At 35.1% G+C, this 21,752-nt stretch overlaps 1 protein-coding gene across 1 annotated transcript in view; it reads left to right on the top strand.

The window, feature by feature from the left end:
• Nucleotides 1-21,752, top strand: part of LOC132732961 (uncharacterized) — a gene marked incomplete at its 5' end in the record, with an annotated part of 33,071 nt that overhangs the window by 3,971 nt on the left and 7,348 nt on the right. Inside the window, 3 exon segments of the mRNA XM_060719501.1 lie at nucleotides 2,965-3,034; nucleotides 8,393-8,509; nucleotides 12,070-12,193. Of these exon segments, the coding sequence (XP_060575484.1) occupies nucleotides 2,965-3,034; nucleotides 8,393-8,509; nucleotides 12,070-12,193 (311 nt within the window).

Here is a 21,752-nt window from a genome sequence, read left to right as displayed (position 1 = left end):
AGTTTAGATATTAAGCATGAAACATCTTTAAGTAAATATCTACAAAGTTTGTTAAAATAAACGCCGGGGGGTCAAAACTGGCCCTGCCCCAGGGGTGACATTGTTTTTAACTATATGTGTATAGTAAAAACTTTAAAAATCTTCTTTTAAAAATGCCAATGAGCTAGAACTTAGATGTTTAGCATGAAACATCTTCTTATGGGTGTCTACCAAGTCTGTTCAAATAAACAAATAAAAGCCCTTGGGTCAAAATTGGCTCGGGGGTGGGGGGCCTATATACTGGTGAGCGACCTCAGGGCCATCATGGCCCTCTTGTTTAACCTTTTACCCCATTAGCATATTGTGAAAATGGTCGTTTTCATTGAAAAGCCTCCTGTTACAAGTTCCAACTGCTATAAAACTATGAAAAATGCTTCAAAACTGATGAAAATTGGCACATATGTTGACTGAACCATAACCTCTGTAAAACATGCTTAATCATAAAAATTTCCTGTTACCCTGACAAAGGGGGTACGTCTCAAAATTAAGAAAAATTTTGCATTTGTTTTTTTTTTCTATCAGAACTGATTTTAAAGTGCTGCAACTTCTCAATGCAATGAGATAGAGTAAAAGGCTTTTCAGCGTGGGTTACGCGTTTCCTTAAAATCGACCTGAGGCCATTTTTAGCCTGTCACATGTCCAAACTTTTCTTGGCGATGAGGGGGACTACAGCCCCCTTCAAACCCCCCAAACAGAATGGGGCTGATCCCCCTTCTGGCAACCCTCTGATGTATCATTTTGATACATTGTTATGTATCATTTTGATGGGGGGGGGGGGGCTGTGCCGAAAAGTGGTCACTTTTTCAAGAACATTTCTCAAACGAAAAATCAGTGTTTTGGGACCTAAATAAGGAATTTTTCACTTTCATTTTTGGACCATTGCCTTTGTAACAACATGCTCAGTCTTAAATTTCCTGTTACCATGGCAACGAGCGGACATCTCAAAACTGCCAAAAATCACTATTATGCGCTGATTTTTTTCCCATCAAAATTGATATCAAACTTTTCAATGGATTGAGATAGAGTCAACTACTTTTCTATGTTGGTTATACGTTACCTTATGATCAACCTGGGGTCATTTTTAGCCTCTCCCAAGTCCAAAATTTTTCTTGGAGATGAGGGGGTTGCCTCTCTTCAGACCCCCCAAACAGAAGGGAGCACATCTGGCAACCCCCTGATGTATCTTTTGGATAGGGGCGGCGCCGAAAAAATGGTCACTTTTTATACAATATTTTTTAAACAAGAACAAGTATTGGGGGCCTAAATAAGGCAATTTTTTACCATTTGAGACAACAGAAGGGGGGTGGGGTTGAAAAGGCATGTATATCGGGTAATGGGTTAAAGGTTATGACATCTAGCAAGAAAGATGTTTGCTTTCATGGAATTTTTTGAGGTCATGAACTCTAGTGATAGTGATGTTTGCTTTGCAGGGATATTTATAAAATGATTTGAGCATATTATGAGGATATTATGGTTAACACAGTGTATATAATGATGATTTAAAATCATTTACGAGTATAATATTATGTCGTTTTTTATGTTTTCAGACATTGGTTATGCTTAATTGAAAAGATGGTATTTAAGAAATGTATTTCAATTTTAGATACCACAATTTTTATCAAGGAATGTTTTTATTTGAATCAATTACAGTAAAAACCCTCAATTAAGACAACCATCGGGACTGGACCAAAGTGGTATCAATTGTAGGTTGGTCTTAATTGTGAATATTCTTATCATTGCATACACACTTTTTGACCATGGTCTATTGAAGTTATTTTGTATGAACAAACAAATCTTAACCAACAACTACAATATAAAAGTAAGTAATAATTTAACATCTGATGGGAAGGAAGAAATTTAATATCAAATTCTATTTGGTCTAATTTCATAATTAAATATTATATGATGTACATGTACATAACTCATCCATCAAATTAGAAATTAATTCTTCGCATAATCAATGTGCTTAAAGCAACATTTAACCACTCTAAAATTTACTTTCTCACCTTATTTCATACAATATCCCAATGATATAAGGTGTTTTGACGGAAGACGGACGAAACCCCAACAGTCAAAACCCCACACCTCAAAGTTTTATAGAGTTGTTGACAAAACCCCACACCTAAATTTTACAGAGTGGACAAAACCCCACACTTTCAATTTTACATAGTGGACAAAACTCTACCACCTTTAATTATTGGGCAAGATTGGATTGATTAAAATACATGTAATATTCATATATCTTAGTATAATATAACACATTATTATTATTTTTTATTTCAAATGCATATCAAATTACATTTGTTTTTGACACCTTTTGAAATCAAGTGTCATGCTTAAGAGCATTCAAGCAGATAATAACAACATATCAATAAATTCAAGATATAGGTAGCTTTTGTCTTTAAATCAATGGTCTCAATAGTGGGGTCAGAAAAAGAACAAAACAAAGAATTGGGACTGAATCTTGTGGTCTTAAAAATGGATAAGCGAGGTGGTCTTAATTCTGGGCCATATAACCATTGACATAAAGAACAAAATTCCGTACTTTTAAAAAATTGCCTTAATTAAGGGGCGGTCTTAATGCCGGGGTGGTCTTAAGTAGGGATTCTACTTTATTATACTATGGTCTTTGTGCATGATCATTTGACACATCTACTCATTGTCTTTCATTTGAAATGCTGAAAAATGACATTGACCCCGAAATGCACCAGAAACTTTTACATAATGGCAAAGTCCAATCAAATAGAAACAAATAAAATATGATTTGTTCCTGCTTTTTAGTGTAATGCAATGGGATATCAGTTTTACACAAATAAATCTTGTTATTCCTGATACATGTTTTCCAGTCTTGTCAATACACTTAAATCAAATGAATATGTAAAATATTTTTGTACACAAAAAAATCAAGTATGATATTTTTTTCAGATGATTGATATAGATGTTACTGAGGAGAGAGATCCAGATAAGTGTCATCTATGTATGGTAAATCCTAAAGGTAGTGATGATCTTTAGAATGCATTCTTATTTTGGATATATTCTCTAATAAAAAATAACATGTAGCAAAAGTGAATGCAATGTGCTGTATTTATTCTGCAGAAGCTTACAGACTGGTACACACCGTATTACAGGCGGCAGTGATGGCAGATCACTGCAGTGATGGCAGATAGCTGAAATTAACCGCTCGGTACAGGTAGGTTATGAATTTGGTTGGTATTATTATATTATACAAATACGGCCCATTTCATTGCTATGGAAGTATTGTCCATTGACTGGAGATACTTTTAGGTAATTTTGGACTCGTTTTTCCTGTTTTTAGACTATTTTGAGCAGGATAAAAGTGACAGCTTCGGAAAAATCCGTGAAAATGTCTGTTTTTTTTCAAAATATCTCAAGTTTTAACTAAATGGCAGGATTTCGTGTGATTAATATAAATGTTCATCCATTGGGGTCACGCAAGCCAAATATCTATCCCGTGAGTCTTATCTTGAAAGTTTTACAGACGTTCAATCTGGTCCGGTTGAAGAAAAAATGCTGCCGTTGTAGGCAGATACTTATTTTAAATGCTGCCGTCGATGGCAGAAATACCATGAAAGTGGCTAACATTCTGACAGAAAATCAAAGTCAATCTTTTATCAATTCCTCCATTCTTTGCGCCCGTTTAGTCGGAATTGAGACCGCCTCCGTGGTCGACGGGTAAGAGTCGATGACTTCTAATCCAGTTACCTCTCTGGCGTGGGTTCGATCCCCGGGAGATGCTTTGGTAGTTAAGCACGGAGGAAGGTAGTCTAGTACTGGTGCAACTCTCCAGGAATGATGGTTAGGAAACTACCCGCCTATATGACTGAAATACTGTTGGGAAAAGGCGTAAAATGAAACAAACAAAATAGTTGGAATTGAGACGTTAAACTATCATCTCTAATATTTTCTCGTGAAAGAAAAGTAATTAATGCGGTATGTGCATCGAAAAAGCTTTTTAGCAACACGCAGATAAAATACAAAATGTGATGATTCAGAACGACCAAATTGCACTATAAAAAGAGCAATTGATATGAAGAAATTCAGTTTTCTATATTCATGCATGTGTGCTTGCTCGTTGTGTCTGTCAGTTTTATGCTTACAATACCATATGTATCTTAAGTTTAGCAGCGCATAATTCACTGCCTTTTCAAGACATAGCGCCATTTGCATATTACAGCTGTAACTTTAGTAAGTGTATATTCATTTGCTTGCATATGACATTATTTTCTCTAGGTAATAATGCAATCGCTTTATGACATATAAAATCTTAAATTTACTTAGTCGGCGCTATTTGTCATAAAGCGATGAACCTCGAGAAAATAATGTCATATGCTAGCTAATGAATATCCACTTACTGAAGTTACAGCTGTAATATGCAAATGGCGTTAACGTTATGTCTTGAAAAGGCAGTGAATTATGCGCTGCTAAACTTAAGATACATATGGTAGTGTATGCAATGTAACTGACAGACACAACAGATCAGGCACACATTCATGAATATAGAAAAATGAATTTCTTCATCTTAATTGCTCTATTTATAGTGCAATTTGGTCGTACTGAATCATCACATTTTGTATTGTATCTACGTGTTGCTAAAAAAATCTTTTTCGATGCACATACCGCATTAATAACTTTTCTATCTTGAAAAAATATTAGAAATGATAGTTTAACGTCTCAATTCCGACTAAAAGGGCACAAGAAATAGAGGAATTGATAAAAGATTGACTTTGATTTTCTGTCAGAATGTTAGCCACTTTCATGGTTTTTCTGCCATCGAAGGCAGCATTTAAAATAAGTATCTGCTTACAACGGCAGCATTTTTTCTTCGACCGGACCAGATTGAACGTCTCTAAAATTTTCAAGAAAAGACTCACGGGGTCGATATTTGGCTTGCGTGACCCCAATGGATAAACGTCTATATTAATAACACGAAATCCTGCCATTTAGTTAAAACTTGAGACATTTTGAACAAAAAAAAGGACATTTTCGTGGATTTTTCCGAAGCTGTCACTTTTTATCCCGCTCAAAATAGTCTAAAAACAGGAAAAACGAGTCCAAAATTACCTAATAGTATCTCCAGTCAATGGACAATACTTTCATAGCCATGAAATGGGCCGTATTTGTGTTATATAATAATACCAACCAAATTTATAACCTACCTATACCGAGCGGTAAATTTCAGCTATCTGCCATCACTGCAGTGACCTGCCACTGAGATCATACTTTGATATCGTACATAATCATTGATACTATTTTTCAATTGTACGTACAATTGTAACCCGACAAAAAAATGGCAGACGGCCAGCCCATTTCAGTGTGTATTCTAGGATTTGAAAAATGAGAATTTTTTGTCGAAAAATGAGAGTTTATTACATTTGTTGATTGTTTCCCTTCTTTCTTTAGGTAAAATTCCCCCCTGCCTCTGAAAAAAAGGGGGGAATTCTCAAAAATATGGGTGAATCCCCCCCATCCCCCCTCCTAGAATAGACACAACAATTTATGCACCCCGTGTTGAATTTTTTGACGTCCATTTTTGTTACCATATTAAATTATTCATTCTGACTAACGAAAGACACGCGTTTAAGGTCTACAGGAAGAATTGTTCAAATTTTGTTAATTGTATATAACGCTGTCAAAGTACAGAGATAATAAACTAATTTACTATCTGACCAAACGCTGGAATTGGAAGGACTATAGTATTGAAATTATACTTTTAAAACAACAACTCTTATACCAATAAAAAGTTAAAAACTGAGCAGCATTGTTCCTTGCATGAAGCCCTTTTGAAATTGTTCAAAAAATTTCATTCTGTCCTAAAAAAATAACAACTTAAAACATCTTCTTGTAAAAAACGCTAGGGCTTAGATAAATGGCATGAAAAACCTTCTTGGGGATGTCTACCAAGTTTGCTCAAATTAAAGATCTAGGGTCAAAATTTGCCTCGACCCAGTGGGTCATTGATTTTCCTTATATGTATATAGTAAAAACTATAAAAAAAATCTATAAAATAAGATAAGGAGCTAAAGTTAAGATAATTAGAATGAATCATGTTTTACTGGGTATCAACCAAGTTTGTTCAACTAAAGGCCTTGAGACCAAAAACTGCTTAAATAGGATCAATCATTTTATATTGACTATATGCATATAGGCATTTCAGTACATTCCATTATGGCTTGATTTCCTCCCTTTTAATAATATTAAGTAAAGTTTTGCATTGATACGAAGAAAATGAATAAGATTTTTTAATTATAACTTTTGTATTTATGGTTATTTAGATAGAAGAAAATATTTATCTAATAAAAATATATCTTCTTGATCACAATCATCTGTACAAATAACTGCAATAACTGTAAGAAAATCTCAATGTAAGTCCAATCCAAACAGTCCAGATAGCTCAATAGGTACGTAGAGCAATGGACTGTTAAGTTGGACTGTGACCTGGGTTTGGGTGACCTGGGTTTGATTTGTTTCTCAGGGTGACGTGGGTTTGATTTGATTCCCAGATGCGGCCTCGGCTTGTTGTGATTGATCATGAAATCCTTTCTACCGTCATTTGCACTGTACCTCTGCTCTGGCATGTATTCCTTATAAAAGTGAAAGCAACAAATACTGGTAATCTGCTTGACAGCTTGCCCAGGAACGATGCGGTGGTTGAACTGTGCTCTGGTGAATTAAATGTTGCTTACTGTTGTGATCCAGAGTGAAAACTACAAACACCACCACTATGTAAGCACATGTGGCACTTGAACTGCAAAGGATATTTCACAAAGTATAAACTAACACATGGCTGCTATCGTAATTCACTATGGTGAATTTAGGAATACACATCTTGACCACATTAAATGCTGATAAGTCCAAGCTATCTGTAATTTTATAATTTATGTTGTGTTACTTCTATAAATGCAATATAAACTGCAGTTATGCCCTATGTTTAAACCATGTAACCCAAATTTTATAATGATCTTATGCTCATATGACCTCTTTGTACAGTGGACCTCTAAAATTCTTTTTCAAATAATAGACCTCAGGTCAAAGTTGGCCCTGCCCCGGGGAACATAAACTTTCTATTTATGTATATTTTAAAAACTTTAAAATGTAAAAATATCTCTAAATCTTCAGAAGTTAAAGCTTAGTTACCATAGCAGCCAGTGACTTCATAGCAGCCATTTACTTTATAGAACTGTAAATATTCATAGCAACCAATGATTTCCATAGCAATTATCATCTTTTTTAAATTGAATTTCAAAGCAGGCACTGACTGACTTCTAAGGAAACCATTTCATTCATACAGCAATCAGTGACTTCTTATGTAACTGTTGTTTTTCCTTAGCAAAAGCATCCAGTCATGTTTTTACATGTGCAATAACTCAGATACAAATGAAGATTTAGATTTTATATTTGCTTTTGTTTATATTTTACAATATTACTTGTTCCTTGTCTTCGGAAGTATAAATATTCAGGTGAGCCCCTTGGGTGGGGTCAATATTGAACCAAGGGGCATGATTCGTATAATTTTTGTAAAGGTCACTAAGTTAATGTAATTATGCTAAACATCTAAGCTATAAACATTGTAGTTTCACACAATAAAACATAAATGTGTTTTCCTATGTATGTCTTTATAGATGGAGTGATTCCGGTGTGAGGCTAATTTTGATTTTAAAAAAATATGTGTCCTGCATATCGTCTCATTATAAGTTATATGATAAATTTGAAATAAATACAAAATGACTTTGTGATCTTGACCTTGACATGAGGAAGTAAAAACCTGTGTTCTGCCCATTAGTTTTCTTCATTATGATTAACATTTCGGCCAAGAGGTTTCAATTTCCTTCCATGGGTTCAAAAAATACATTTCCTATATTAAATTTAGTCCATTATATCAAGTTATTTCGAGGGTGGGCCGATTTTGTTATCAGGAAGACCAAGTCTGTGTTATACAAATAGTCTATAAGTACTGTTTCTGCTTTAAAGTGTTCATTTATTTCTTTAGGTTAAATAGATACAGAGCGGATACTTAATTTTGACATTAATACAAAATAACTGTGGCCTTGATCTGAAGAAGGTCAAACCTGGGATCTGCTCATAATCTCATTACGATTAACATTTCTGCCAGTTAGTTTCAATTTCCTTCCATGGATTTAAAAGATACAGAATGACCAGGTGCATGGCAATATACACCATTTTTTGTCCGGACATATAACAAGAAGTAAAAGCAGAAACCATTAGATTTGCAGATGCATTTATTCAATTAGAAATACAATAATATTTTTGCTTGATTAATACCGGTACTTAAAAGGAAATTTATTTTATATTGACACACTTTTTTTAAATTCAGCTGGAGATGTAAAAGTTGCTAACCATCACTGCATTAATGTTTGTGTATCCTGCGAAAAAACTAGTTTTCTGAATCCAATAAGATGCCATTGTGGCAATGAAATACAACCTAGGATTGGTAAGTACATTTGGTTGTAAATCACCTGTCAAAAAAGTCCCTTTAATTTTATGTGTTATCTTAAAAAAATTCTTGTTAAAAACCACCTTCTTGTAAAAGACCACTAGTCCAAAAATGAACCAAATTAGCCAGGATTATTCCTTTGGTGAAAGGCTTCCAAAGTTACTCAAAGAATTTGATTTTATGTAGAAATCTTGTTTGCCATGATATCAAAATTATTAACAAGTAAGAAAACTTTTATTTTCAATCAAATATAATTATGTTACGGCCTTTGTATCTAAAAATTGACACATCTGCACATTTCCTTTATTTGACATGCTGGAATATAATCATTGACCAATGAATATACTACTTGTTACTTCTGCCTTATGGTTCATCAGAAGCAACAACAAAAATCTACATCTGCTCCTACTATTTAGTATTGTATTATTGCGTTTACATAGCTGTCAAAAATGCAATCTTGTTTACTTCTACCTTCAATGCAGAAGTTTTGGTAATTCGAATATTTTATTTCTGATTGTATTTTCTCCATACATAGACATAATGGCCTTGGCTCATTAATGACCTTGACCTTCAAGGTATATTTTTTTAATTCTGCTTGCTATTTGGTATAACTGGCACATTATATCTATGACTGGATAGTTTTAAAACTTTGAAATAACATTCCTTTAAGTAGACTAATTGACGGTTACTAATGCATGATATTTAAGGTCATTTTATTTTTTTTAAACTTGACTATAACACAGAAGCTGCCACATGCTACAAAGAAGCAAGGACATATATAGGGATCACTAATCCCTCATATGTATGTCTGTCCGTCTGTCTGACCGTCCGTCTGTCACAAAATATGTCAGGAATTTCATCAAAACTTTACAGGAATGATCAGTGTCAAAAATGCTCGCCCATATGGTCTCTTTCCGGTGGCGAGGGTAAACAAACCCAAACACACACACAGTGTCAAATCTAGATGTACATGTCTGCATTTTCTAGTCAATGATCATGCCCCCACTTCAAAGAAGCGGTGGTATATTGCTTTGCATTTTTCTGTATGTTGGTCAGTCCAATTGGGTTTGCGAGTGATAACTTAAGAACCCTTAGGCCTAAAAACTTCAAAATCTTGGTATGATGATTACTCATGACCAGTAGATGACCCCTATTGTTTTTCGGGTCAAGGGAACAAAGGTCAAGGTCACATAGACCTTGTTGGTAAAAACGGTTTCCAATCAATATCTAAAGAACGCTTTGGCCTAGGAACTTCAAACTTGGCATGATGATAAATCATGACCATTAGATGACCACTATTGATTTTTGGGTCAAAAGTCAAAGGTCAAAGTCACATTGACCTTGTAGCTAAAAACGGTTACTGATCAATAACTAAAGAACTCTAAGGCCTAACAACTTTAATCATGTTTGATGATTGTTCATGACCAGGCGATGACCCCTATTGTTTTCGGGTCAAGGAGTCAAAGGTCAAGGTCATATTCACCTTGGAGGTTCGGATCAATAACTAAAAAACGCTTAGGCCTAGGAACTTCTTACTTGGTATGATGATTGCTCTTGACCAAAACATGACTCCTAATGATTTTGGGGTCAGTGGGTCAAAGGTCAAGGTCATATTTATCTTGTTGTTGGAAAAAAAGTTGACGATCAATAACTTGACAACCCATGAGCCCTAAAACTTCGTAAGTGCATTTGACCTAACAATTAGATGATCCATATTGATTTTCGGGTCAAGATGTAAAAGGTGAAGGTCAATATTGACCTTGTATGTGAAAACGGTTTTCGATCAATAACTTGACAAGCTCATAGCTGCTGGCCCTCAAACTTTGTAGGTGCATTGGTCTTGGCCAGTAGATGACCCCTATTGATTTTGTGGTCAGGGGGTCAGTGTCATATTGACATTGTACTTAAAGACGGTGTCTGACCAATAACTCAACTAACTCAAGTTGCCTTGGGTGATATCTTTATATTAAACTAAAAATGTTTTTCGTTTACAGATTTGAAGGTATTTATGTAATGTAACGACTTGCTGTCATTAATGAGGCCTACATGATTCATAAAATTTATGCATATGTTATTTGATAAGATTGGTAATAACTTTGTCATAAAATTTCTGCACACAATCTATGTGGTCAGAATGATTATAACCTAGTGACTAGTCATGACCAGTGGATTACCCTTATTGATTTTTGTGTCCCCACTATAGGTGGGCATTTATATTTACCCTTGTCCGTCCGTACATCCGTCCGTCCGTTCCCATTTTGTGTCGCACATGTCTCAAAAAGTAATTGACCTAGAGTCATGAAACCTTTGAGGAATGTTGCTCAGCATGTGAAGTTGTGCACCTGGGTATTTTCGTGTGAATATTTATAGTATTTTTAGAGTTATTGCCCTTGAATTAATAAAAATTTACAATTTTTCAACTTGTGTCGCACGTTACTAAAACTGTATTGAAACCTTACAGGAATGTTGCTCAGCATGTGTAGTTGTGCACCTGGATATTTTCATGTGGATAATTTTAGTATTTTTGGAGTTAATGCCATTGACTTAGTAAAAATTTACAATATTTAACTTTTGTTGCATGTTACTCAATAAGTTTATGACCTGTATGCCTGAAAGTTTACAAAAATGTTGGTCAGCATGTGTACTTATGCACCTTGGGGTTTTCTTGTGGATTTATTCAGTCTTTGGAGTATTTGCCCTTTACTTAATAAAAGATTTTTAGTTTTCAACTTGGGCACATGTAGCCAAAAGATTATTTGACCTAGAGACATAAGATTGACAAATTGATGGAGTGTGGGGGCACCTTTGTCCGACACATTTCTAGTTTGTTCACTAGGTCAAAAGTCAGTCATAATTACCTGATCACATGACTAATTGGCTGCCGATAGGGGAAAGACATGTTTTACAAACATATCTTGTTTTCGTCAGAGTTATGGCCCTTTAATTATCTTCTGTGTTAAAGTTTGTCCAGGCTGCTCTTATATCACTGACGTTATTTGAAATGTAAAGGATATCTCAATAACTTGCACATATTAAACGGGTTTTTGTTTTGCTGAGGTATTGTCTTTAAATAAAAAATACATTAAGGAACATTGATAATTTTATTGATAATTCTTAATTTCTCCATACAGAAAACACTCAAATACCCATACAGTCAATACATTTCCAGCAAAATGTTATTGGCTATTTCCAGGCAAAACATGTGATCACTTATAGCTCTTTTATTATGTTGGACAGATTTGATTTATACTATGACAAAACAACATTAATAAATTTAATTTGAACTTGATCTCTAAATATAATTTACTGTCAAGGTCAGATATGAAATTCAATTATATTTATTCAAAAAATGATGCTTTCTTGGTGTTTTGTTTACTTCAATAATCTTCCTTGTTTTTTATTTAGAAATAAGAAATGGGTTTAGAATGGCTCCCGCTTGATAGTTGCACATGTTTCATTTCATTGTCATCAGCAATTTTAGTCTTAATCATAAAATAAGTATTTCCAAAATGTTCGATATATGAAGAGTACAGTTTTACCATTTAATATATGTTCAGGATATAAATGGGGCGCATTGCTAGTGGCAGGAGAAGATACAGAAGGTTCTTATGATTTTACTGAAAATGTTATCTCCTTCAAAGAAGTTATTACATCAAGAGCTCCACTTATAATGGGAATAAGGTGTAGTATTTATTCTAATTTTGTATTGTAGAATTTTATCCTAATATATAAATTCAAACAAACTTAGCCCTTGAAGTAATGTAATCATTGTTGTTTCATACAAGTGTTTTCTGCTATGCTATGTTTATTTATTAATTGATACATGGTATGTGATATACAAGTTGCAATTATATCTCTTGGGTCAAAATTGGTCCTACTTTGGGGGTTGGGTTGTCATTTGATTTCAATGATGTACAAACTGTAACCTTTAAAAACATCCTCTTTGAAAGTTGTGGGGTATAACTTAGCTTTTTGGCATGAAACTTACTATATTTGTATTCATATTTATTGTTCTATTAGCAGTACTGATCCCGTCCAGGAGAAGTCAATGGTTTTAGTTATATGTATATAGTAAAACAGAGAAATGTAAAAAAGTGAAAAGTGCTACAGGATTGGTTTGATTGTGTCAGGACATGGACAGTCTGAAAAGTGTACGACACTTTCTCTATCACAGGCATATCATTGAACCTTAATCAATTTTTATACGCCTGTTATTAAACCTTTTGGCTGGAGCATATCTCATACACGCATTTGGGGGATTTGACGAAGCTTCATAGAAATGTTCACGACTACGAGAAACCCTGTCACGGGCATGATCCAAAGGTTCAGGTCACAAATTAAGGTCTTTCAAAAATGCTTGGAGCAAAACTAACATGCATAGACGGATTTCAATGTTATTTCGCACCATTTTGATGTAGACCGTTGCGTGCAAAATTCAGGTCCCAGCGGCTACGGTCAAGGTCACATATTGACTCAGGGTCAAAATTCAAATAAAAAATATGAAAATGTGTAGGGACCATTTAGTCATAATTTATTGAGGGATTGTAACACAAACGGTCAATATCATGACGGCATCTGTGAAAATTGCTAATAGGTCAATATATGCAAGGTCAAGATGTCTGAATGTAATGAAACTTTGAGATTTGTCCAGAGCATATCTCCAACACACATGGAGGGATTTTTATGCCCCCACAGAAGTGGGAGGCATATTAGCGTTGACTTGTCCGATCCTGATGTCCGTCCGTCCGTTAGACGTTTTGACTGTCCCTGCCGTCCTAATCTGTCCTGTTACGTCCCGAAATTTGGGTGAACGACAAAACTCCTCTTTAAACCGAAGATTAGGCACAAAGATTTTGCTTAAAAACTTCCAGGGAGATGAACAACCGTTAAAATGTGTGCAGATGGTAGTAAAAAGGAAGGAATTTTAGCTGCGATTAAAAATTTTTACAGAATTATGGCCCTTTGTTGATTTTTTCACTATATACTATGTAGAAATTTTGTGAACGCAACTTCTCTTAAAACCGGATGGCAGATTTTGCTTTAACTTCCAGGGATGAACAACCTTAATGTGTAGATGGTTAGTAAAGGAAGGAATTTTTGCTGCGACCAAATTTAACAGAAATTAGGGCTCTTTGTTGAGTTTTTTCACTATATACTATGTTAGAAATTTTGTGAACGCAAGTCCTCTTAAACCGGATGGCACATTTTGCTTAAACTTCCAGGGATGAACAACCTTAATGTGTAGATGGTAGTCAAGGAAGGAATTTTTGCTGCGACCAAATTTAACAGAATTATGGCCCTTTGTTGATTTTTTCACTATATACTATGTAGAAATTTTGTGAACGCAACTCCTCTTAAACCGGATGGCAGATTTTGCTTAAACTTCCAGGGATGAACAACCTTAATGTGTAGATAGTAGTAAAGGAAGGAATTTTTGCTGCGACCAAATTTAACAGAATTATGGCCCTTTGTTGATTTTTTCACTATATACTACATGTATGTAAAAATTTTGTGAACGCAACTTTTCTTAAACCAGATAGCACATTTTGCTTAAACTGCCAGAGATGAACAACCTTAATGTGTAGATGGTAGTAAAGGAAGGAATTTTTGCTGCGACCAAATTTAACAGAATTATGGCCCTTTGTTGATATTTAGTTTTCAACTTGTGGCACATGTAGTCCAAAAAATATTTGACCTAGAGTCATAAGATTGACAGAACAGTGGCGTGTGGGGGCATCCGTGTCCTATGGACACATTTCTAGTTTTAATAAAATGTTCACATCTATGAGAAGCTGTGTCGCGTGCATGACACCAGGTCTGTAGATCAAAGATCAAGGTCACTCTAAGAGGTCATTTAAAATTGTTTGTCCGGAGCAAAATTTCTACATGCATTGGGGTATTTCAATTTAACTTGGCACAGATATTTATTATTGTAAGGCAGAGTTTGCTGTAACAAATTCATATCCCTTTGGTCTAGGTCAATTATAGGGGTCAAAGTTAAGATTAAAAATTAAAAATGTGTTTAGGGACAATTTAATCATCATTCATTAGATCGACATTTTTTTTTTTGGAAAAAAAGTAGAAGTATTGTAATAGTCCTGGCGGCATTGTCGTCTGCAAACTTGTACCAGGATCATAACTTTTTTTAGTTCTTGGTGTTTTGTTTTTCATACTTCGCCACCAAACCCTTTGGATAAGACCTTTAAGTAGACCATACCAACCTTGACATTCATCCATGAATGACCTTGACCTTTAAATTCAAATGTCCAAATTTTGCTTGTTCTTGCTATTATTGGCTGTAACTTTGATATTTTTTAATAGATTATCTTCAAACTTTAACATAATAATCTTCAAGGATAGTCCTTTAACATAACCAGACAGAACTTGACTCACTCGTACATGACCTTGACTTTGAATGTCAAATTATTGAATTTTACATTTTTTTGGCTGTACCTGGCTGTGACTTTTCTATATTTGAATGGATTGACTTCATATTGTAACAAAACATTTTTAAGGACAAGACCTGCATGTTTATCAAATTCAAATTGACCTTGGCTCTTTTTTGACCTTGACCTTGAAGTTTAAATTATTGAATTTTCACTGATTTGTGCATTAATTGACCATATAAAGATGATGAAATATCTGGATATCTCCCACATGCATGGAAGAATTCTTATGATACTTTATAGAAATGTTCACCACCATTAAATGATTTGTTGGGTTCCTTGTTTGTATATACATTTAGTTAAAACTTTAAAAAGCCAAATATGCCAAAAAAAATGTTTTTTTTTTAGCTCACCTGTCACAAAAGTGACAGGGTGAGCTTTTGGTTGAATCGCTTTTTCGTCCGGTCGCGCCGGCGTCTGTCCGTCGTCCGTCCGTAAACTTTTACTTTAAATGACACATCTCCTCATAAACCACTAAGCCAATTTCATCCAAACTTCACACGTTGTTCCTTTGGTGGTCACCTTTAAAAATCGTTCAAAGAATTTAATTCCATGCAGAACTCTGGTTGCCATGGCAACCGAAAGAAAAAACTTTAAATATCTTCTTTTAAAAAACCCAAAGAGGAGCTAGAGCTTAGATATTTGACATGAAACATCTTCTAGTAAGTGTCTACCAAGTTTGTTCAAATAAAAGCCCTGGGGTCAAAATTGGCCCTGCCCCAGGGGGTCAATGATTTTCCCTATATATACATAATAGTAAAAACTTAAAAATCTTCTTTTTAAAGAACCCATGGAGCTAGAGCTAAGATATTTAGCATGAAACATCATCTAGTAAGTGTCTACAAGTTTGGTTCAAAATGAAAGCCCTGGTGTCAAAATTGCCCCGCCCCGGGGGTCAATTGATTTTCCCTATATGCATATAGTAAAAACTTAAAAAATCTTCTTTAAATAACCCATAATGAGCTGGAGCTAAGATATTTAGCATGAAACATCCTTCTAATAAATGTCTCCCAAAGTTTGTTAAAATTTAAAGGCCCCTTTTGGGTAAAAAATTTGGCCTCGTTCCCGGGGTTCTTTGATTGCCCTTTATATGTTTAAGTAACAATTTAAAAATCTTTTTTTTTAAAAAACCCCAAAGAGCAAAGTGTTTAGATCTTTCTAAGCCTAAAAACTTCTTTTAGGAGACCCACCAATTTTTTTTCAAATAATAGCCCTGGGGTAAAAATTTGGGGTCATTATTTTTCCCCTTTTATGGTTAGGTTAAAATTTAAAAAAAAATTTTTTTTAAAAAAACCCAAAAAATAGAGTTTTAGATATTTATCATAAACATCTTCAAATAGGGGGTCTCCCAAGTTTTTTTTCAAATAAAACCCCTTTTTGGGTTAAAAATTGGGGCCCCTCCCGGGGGTTTTATACAAAATAGCGTTTTCAGGATTTTTCATGGCCCTACTTGTTTCTCAAAAGATTTTTTAGCTCACCTGAGGATAATGTCCTCCAGGTGATCTTTTGTGATGGCCGATTGTCCGTCGACCATTGTGTGTCCGTGAACAATTTCTTCAAACAACTCCTAAACCACTTGGCCAAATTTTTGGAAACTTTGCAGGGGTGTTTTTTTCATGAAGCTCTACCAAAGTTGTTTAAAGAATTAAATTCATTGAAGAACTTTGGATGCCATGGCAACCGAGAGATTTTTTTAAAAAAAAAAATCTTAAAAAATCCTCTTGTCAAAAACCACAAGATTTAAAACTTTGATATTTGGTATGTAACATCATTTAGTGGTCCTCTACAAAGATTGTTCAAATTTTGCCCCAAAGGTCAAAAGAAGCCCCGCTAGGGGGCTCATCAGTTTTTTAAAATAATAAAGGGAAATCTTAAAACCATCTTATTGTCAAAATCAACAAGGCGCAGAACATTGATATTTGATATGTAACATGATCTATTTGTCCTCTACTAAGATTTTCAAATTATGACCTTATGATGAAAAGGGGCCAGCTAGAGGGCTCATCGATTTTTAGCTCACCTGAGCATATGCTCAGGTTGAGCTTTTAGGATCACTCTTCGTCCGTCGTCCGTCGTCCGTTCACACTTTTAAAACGACATCTCCTCTGAAACCATAAGGCAGATCATAATGAAACTTCACAGGGATGTTCCTTGTGTAAAGCCTTAACAAAGTTGTTTAAATAATTCCATTCCATGCAGAACTCTGGTTGCCATGGCAACCAAAAGAAAAAAACTTTAATATCTTCTTTTAAACAACCCAAAGAGCTAGAGATATTTGGCATGAAACATCTTCTAGTGAGCGTATACCAAGTTTGTTCAAATAAAAGCCCTGGGGTCAAAATTGGCCCCGCCCCAGGGGTCATTGATTTTCCCTATATGCATATAGTAAAAACTTAAAAATCTTCTTTTAAAGAACCCAAAGAGCTAGAGCTAAGATATTTAGCATGAAACATCCTCTAACGGGTGTCTACCAAGTTTGTTCAAATTAAAGCCCTGGTGTCAAAATTGGCCCCGCTACAGGGGGTATTTGATTTTCCCTATATGCATATAGTAAAAACTTAAAAATTCTTCTTTTAAAGAACCCAAAGAGGTAGAGCTAAGATATTTAGCATGAAACATATTCTAATAGATGTCAACCAAGTCTGTTAAAATAAGAGCCCTGGGGTCAAAATTGGCCCATCCCCTGGGGGTCATTGATTTTCCTAATATGTGTATAGCAAAAACTTAAAAAATCTTCTTTGAAAAAAAAAACAAATAGCTAGAGTTTAGATACTAATCATGAAACATCTTCTAGTGAGTGTCTACCAAGTTACTTCTAATAAAAGCCCTGGGGTCAAAATTGGTCCCACCTCGGGGGTCATTCATTTTCTTTATATGTGTATAACAAAAACTTAAAAATCTTCTTTGAAATAACTCAAATAGCTAGAGTTTAGATATTAAGCACAAAGCATTTTCTAGTCAGTGTCTACAAAGTTTGATCAAATAAAAGCCCTGGGGTCAAAATCGCCCCCGGGGGACATTGATTTTCCTTCTATGTGTATAGCAAAAACTTAAAAATCTTCTTTGGAAAAAAACGAATAGCTAGAGTTTAGATATTAAGCATGAAACATTTTCTAATAAGTGTCTACAAAGATTGTTCAAATAAAAGCCCTTGGGTCAAAACTGGCCCTGCCCCAGGTGTGTCATTGTTTTTAACAATATGTGTAAAGAAAAAAACTTGACCAGCTAGACTTTAGATGTTTAGCATGAAACTTCTTCTAATGGGTGTCTACCAATTTTGTTCAAATAAAAGCCCTGGGGTTTACACTGGCCCCTCTCCGGGGGCCTATATACAGTTGAGCGATTTCAGGGCCATTGTGACCCTCTTGTTAAATATGAAAATCTTAAAGAAACTTCTTGTCAAAATTCCCAAGGCCTATAGCCTTGATATTTGGTATGTAACATGATCTAGTGGTCCTCTACAACGATTGTTCAAATTATAGCCCTAGGTTCAAAAGGGGCCATGCCAGGGAGCTTAGTAAGATATGAAAATCTTTAAAATCTTGTCAAAATGTACAAGGCCTGTGGTATGTAGCGTCATCTAGTGGTCCTTTACAAAGATTTTTCAAATTATACCCAAAATCGATTTTACTTTACGTTATTTAGGTCTAGAGCTTTGATATTCCGGCTATATCATCATCTAGTAGTCCTTTGTGAAAACTGTTCAAATAATTTGCCTGAGATCAAAAGGGTTCGACCAAGGGCCTTATTAGCTGTATTTAGAGTTATTTATGATTATCTTAAAAAATTGAGGGGTGTCCATGGCCGAGTGGTTAAGGTCGTTGACTTCAAACCACTTGCCCCTCTCCGCTGTGGGTTCGGATCCTGACAGGGACTTTAGATTCTTTAATGTGTCGGTGTGACATAAAACCCAATTAAACAATCAAACAATCTTAAAAGTTCTTCTTCTCAAAAATCAAAAGACAAAGTGCTTGGACATTTGATATGTAAGGTCATCTAGTTGTCCTCTTAAATTAGAAAAGTAACATATTTAAACAACATCTAAACCACTGCCAATTTTTGAAGAAAAAAAATACAAAAAGAATTCTTTGGTGACAGTGTACAAATATTGTTTAGATTAAACTGTGCCTTGCTTTCAAATCGGGCTTCTTGGCTGGACCTTTTGATCTATTTCTCAGGTGAGCAACACAGGGCCATCTTGGCCCTAAGGTATTTTTTGTGTCTTGTTTTTGTTTCTAAAGGTTACTCATTGGCTAAAAATAACATGTTTTTTTTTTTAATTAATGGGAATAAGTACAGTTCTGGTGACATTTTACATTGTCTACTTTTATGACAAATCGTTTCTCATTCAGCGTTACTTTCTTAAGGTAATAACCGTTTTACATGCTCTAAAATCAATAATAAAACCATGTTTGCCCCTTCTAAAGAATTAAATATTGTTCATGCACAAATCTTCTCTGGAGTGTGAAGAAATAGAGCTTACTAGTAGATATTTGGCAAGAAACACCATTTAAGTCTGGGGTGTACAAATATGAATGCAACTGGGTCAATTGTCAGAAGTGCTTAACAGTGCTTAAATTATTATCTCAATCCCTTAGAATACTCACCACCATGTGATATAGAAAGTTTTTATGTTTCAGTCCAATTTTTAAAAGTGTTTTCATGATCTTTTCGAGGTATACTATTCAGGCACTGGAAAATAGCCGAACTGATATTTTTTCGCGATTTTCTTCCAGCAAGGTTTTTTGAGCCTCAGAAATGGGAAAATGTCATAAGGGGTAAGATCTGTGAGGAAGCTCGACAGTCTCTCTGTTTCAGATATTCTCGTAAAATAGCCACTTTGTGTGACAAAGCAATGTCATGCAATAACCAGAGACTACGGATGCCAGTTGCTGGTCGACGGTTTTTGAAGTAATACCTTGCCTTTGTAAAATTGGCATTAACTGGTTAATGTGTAAGAAGATGGGGTATCCATCTGGCACTAATCTTTCTCATTTTTAGCTCATCTGTCACTTTGTGACAGGGTAGGCTTTTGTGATCGCTTTTCGTCCGGCGTCCGTCAAGCGTCCGTCCGTCCGTCGTCCGTAAACTTTTACTTTAAATGACATCTCCTCATAAACCACTAAGCCAATTTCATCCAAACTTCACAGGAATGTTCCTTTGGTGGTCACCTTTGAAAAGTGTTCAAAGAATTTAATTCCATGCAGAAATCTGGTTGCCATGGCAACCAAAAAAAAAACTTTACATATCTTCTTCTTAAAAAACCAAAGAGCTAGAGCTAAGATATTTGGCAAGAAACACCATTTAAGTCTGGGGTGTACAAATATGAATGCAACTGGGTCAATTGTCAGAAGTGCTTAACAGTGCTTAAATGATTATCTCAATCCCTTAGAATACTCACCACCATGTGATATAGAAAGTTTTTATGTTTCAGTCCAATTTTTAAAAGTGTTTTCATGATCTTTTCGAGGTATACTATTCAGGCACTGGAAAATAGCCGAACTGATATTTTTTCGCGATTTTCTTCCAGCAAGGTTTTTTGAGCCTCAGAAATGGGAAAATGTCATAAGGGGTAAGATCTGTGAGGAAGCTCGACAATCTCTCTGTTTCAGATATTCTCGTAAAATAGCCACTTTGTGTGACAAAGCAATGTCATGCAATAACCAGAGACTACGGATGCCAGTTGCTGGTCGACGGTTTTTGAAGTAATACCTTGCCTTTGTAAAATTGGCATTAACTGGTTAATGTGTAAGAAGATGGGGTATCCATCTGGCACTAATCTTTCTCATTTTTAGCTCATCTGTCACTTTGTGACAGGGTAAGTTTTTGTGATCGCTTTTCGTCCGGCGTCCGTCAAGCGTCCGTCCGTCCGTCGTCCGTAAACTTTTACTTTAAATGACATCTCCTCATAAACCACTAAGCCAATTTCATCCAAACTTCACAGGAATGTTCCTTTGGTGGTCACCTTTTAAAAGTGTTCAAAGAATTTAATTCCATGCAGAAATCTGGTTGCCATGGCAACCAAAAAAAAACTTAACATATCTTCTTCTTAAAAAACCAAAGAGCTAGAGCTAAGATATTTGGCATGAAACATCTTCTAGTGAATGTCTACCAAGTTTGTTCAGATAAAAGTCCTGGGGTCAAAAACTGCTTCGTCCCAGGGGATCATTGATCATTCCTATATGTATATAGTAAAAACTTAAAATCTTCTTTTAAAGAACCCAAAGAGATAGAGCTAAGATATTTAGCATGAATCATCCTCTAATGAATGTCTACCAAGTTTGTTCAAATAAGAGTCCTTGGGTCAAAATTGGCCCCGCCCTGGGGGTCATTGATTTTCCATATATGTGTATAATAAAAACTTTAAAAAATCTTTTTTGAAAAAAAAAAAAAAAAAAACAAATAGCTAGAGTTTAGATACTAAGCATGAAACATCATCTACTGGGTGTCTACAAAGTTTGTTCAAATAAAAGCCCTGGGGTCAAAATTGGCCCAGCCCCGGGGGTCATTCATTTTCCTTATATGTGTATTGCAAAAACTTAAAAATTCTTCTTTGAAAAAACTCAGTTTGCTAGAGTGTCTACAAAGTTTGTTCAAATAAAAGACCTGGGGTCAAAATTGGCCCCGCCTCGGGGGACCTTGATTTCCTTATATGTGTATTGCAAAAACTTGAAATAACCCGAATAGCTAGAGTTAAGATATAATGCATGAAACTTTTTCTAGTAAGTGTCTACAAAGATTGTTCAAATAAAAGCCCTGGGGTCAAAACTGGCCTTTGTTTTTAACAATATGTG

Source organism: Ruditapes philippinarum, unplaced genomic scaffold (assembly GCF_026571515.1).
Source record: "Ruditapes philippinarum isolate M1 unplaced genomic scaffold, ASM2657151v2 ctg2283_1_1_1_1, whole genome shotgun sequence".
Taxonomy (NCBI): domain Eukaryota; kingdom Metazoa; phylum Mollusca; class Bivalvia; order Venerida; family Veneridae; genus Ruditapes; species Ruditapes philippinarum.
This window is presented reverse-complemented; position numbering and strand designations above follow the sequence as displayed.